General features: G+C 33.3%; 1 protein-coding gene across 1 annotated transcript in view; it reads left to right on the top strand.

The window, feature by feature from the left end:
- Nucleotides 1–317, top strand: part of LOC110314941 (zinc finger protein 665-like) — a 57,171-nt gene extending 56,854 nt beyond the window's left edge. Inside the window, 1 exon segment of the mRNA XM_029534670.1 lies at nucleotides 1–317. This exon segment is cut by the window's left edge and continues 5 nt beyond it. Coding sequence (XP_029390530.1) covers nucleotides 1–317 — 317 coding nt within the window.
- Nucleotides 318–2,337: the final 2,020 nt, after the last annotated feature.

Raw genomic sequence — 2,337 nt, 5'->3', positions numbered from 1 at the left:
AACCTTACAAATGTAATGAATGTGGCAAATCTTTTACACAGAACAAAGTGCTTAAAGTTCACTACAGAATTCATACAGGAGAGAAACCTTACAAACGTAATTAATGTGGCAAATCTTTTACATAATCCTCAAAACTTCAAGTTCACTACAGAATCTGTACAGGACAGAAGACTTACCAATGTAATGAATGTAGCAAATCTTTAGTATGGAACACAGAACTTAAAGTTCACTACCGAATCCATACAGGAGAGAAACTGTACAAATTATTTGATTGCACTAAATCTTTTACAAAGAACTCAGAGCTTAAAGTTCACTAAAGAATCCTTACAGGGGACAATCCTTATAAATATAATGATTGCTGCAAATCCTTTACACAACATTCAGATCATAAAGTTCACCACAGAATCTGTACTGGAGAGAAACTTTACAAATGTAATGAAGGTGGCATATCATTTACTAACTCTCCAAGTCCCTATGTTCAGTACAGAATCCACACAAGAGATAAACCTTACAAATGTTGAATTTGTGGCAAATGTTTTACATGGTCCTCCACTTTCCAAGTTCATCAAAGAACCCATACTGGAAAACAACTGTGCAAGTGTAGTGCCTTTGGGGAATACTTTTCCCTGTCCTCAAATCTTAAATACCACCCCAGAATACAAACTAGAGACAACCTTACTAATGTAAAGAATGTGGAAAATCCTTGACATGTAAATAATGCCCTCAAACACAACCCAGCGTGCATACTGGAGAGAAACATTACAAATATAAAGGACATGGCAAATATTTTAGCACAACCTCAAAGCTTGGAGCACAGAGATCCATGCATGAAGCTCAGTTAATAGGAAATTATTGTTCCAGCATTTATAAGGAAACATAATTGAAAATGAGAAAATTGTTGTCAGAAGTTAAATAATATTGAAACCCTGTTATCAGAGAATTCTCATAAAGAAACTCTATATTGATAGTATTTAAATCACTTTACCCCCAAATTCAACTTATATTCATATTAAGTACTTATTTCAAAAATAAAATATGAAAATCTCTTTCAGCCAGCATTAATCATCTGACATTATTGATTGTTAATTGCATATAATTCATTTTGAATCATTAAAGAAACAGTATTCTAAAGTGTAAGGATTTTAACCAGAATAATAGTAATAACTATGCTAAACAAGTTGCATGATGTTTATACTTTACTATGGGAGATTGTTAGTATTTAGGAGATATATCCTCTTTGAAGATTGTGTTCTTAGTCTTTGAACTTTTTAAAGAGTAATTTTTAATCTCTAATCCCTCCTTTTTACAATTATCAATAAATACAGTAGAACTGTCTATTACTATTGCCTTGGTGTGTTTAATGTCCATTTTATGCTAGGCTGATTTCATTCATATCTTCCTACTCCTGATTGATACTGCCAACAGAAATATGTTACAAAAAATAAATTGGATTGCTTTTGACAAATTATAAGACAGTTTTGAAGAGTATATGTATTGAGCAGAGAAAACCATGAGGTTTCCTGAGTACATATGTGTGTGTTTTATGCATAAAATCAGGAACATAGCTTCTGTTCCAGGCCAAAATTCTAAGTGGACACAATGGGTGGGGAAATATTGAAGCTTTAAGACTACAAATCATCCTCTGTTCAAAATGTTGATGTTCATAGTGCATTCTTCATGTTGTGCACAATCGAATCCTCACTTTTTTTTTTTCAAATCACAGGAGGTCACAAATGTATGATGAAAAGGGCAAGGCCCTCTTTTACTTCTTGAAAATGACAATATATTTAGTACTTGAGTCTTTGTTTGCCACTTTGGATTTCGAGCAAACAGTACAAGGATATTTAGGGCATTTGCATTACATTGTGTGTGTGTGTGTGTGTTAGTGTGTTTGTGTGTGTGTGTTTGTGTGTGTGTGTGTGTGTGAATAGAGCAGTGATTAGCAGGACTGTGCGAGTATCTATGGAGTAGAATAGTGAGTCCTTTGTCCATATACCAATGAGAGATACACATCTGTGTCATGTGTTACTTTCTGAGAATTCTGCACATAGATTTCCATAGTTGATTTGCTACTTTTCAGTCTTGCAAACTTGAATGCATTTTCCCATTTCACTGCAGCATTTTTAATCAATTGCTTCGGTTATATTTTATTTTGTGACTGAAGCAGTAGCACTTCTTAAAGTCATTGGATATTCTAGGGCTATTTTTGAATGGGTCATTTTTTCCATTTCATTTATGATTTCATCATATATTCTAGACATTTATTCCTCTGTCAAAAAAAAGAGCTGACAAAAATCCTCTCTTATTCTATGGAATTTCCTCTATACTTGGTTTTTG

This window comes from Mus pahari, unplaced genomic scaffold (genome assembly GCF_900095145.1).
Source record: "Mus pahari unplaced genomic scaffold, PAHARI_EIJ_v1.1 scaffold_6492_1, whole genome shotgun sequence".
Taxonomy (NCBI): Eukaryota; Metazoa; Chordata; class Mammalia; order Rodentia; family Muridae; genus Mus; species Mus pahari.
Note: the sequence above shows the minus strand (reverse complement) of the source record. Positions and strands in the feature narration are given on the sequence as shown.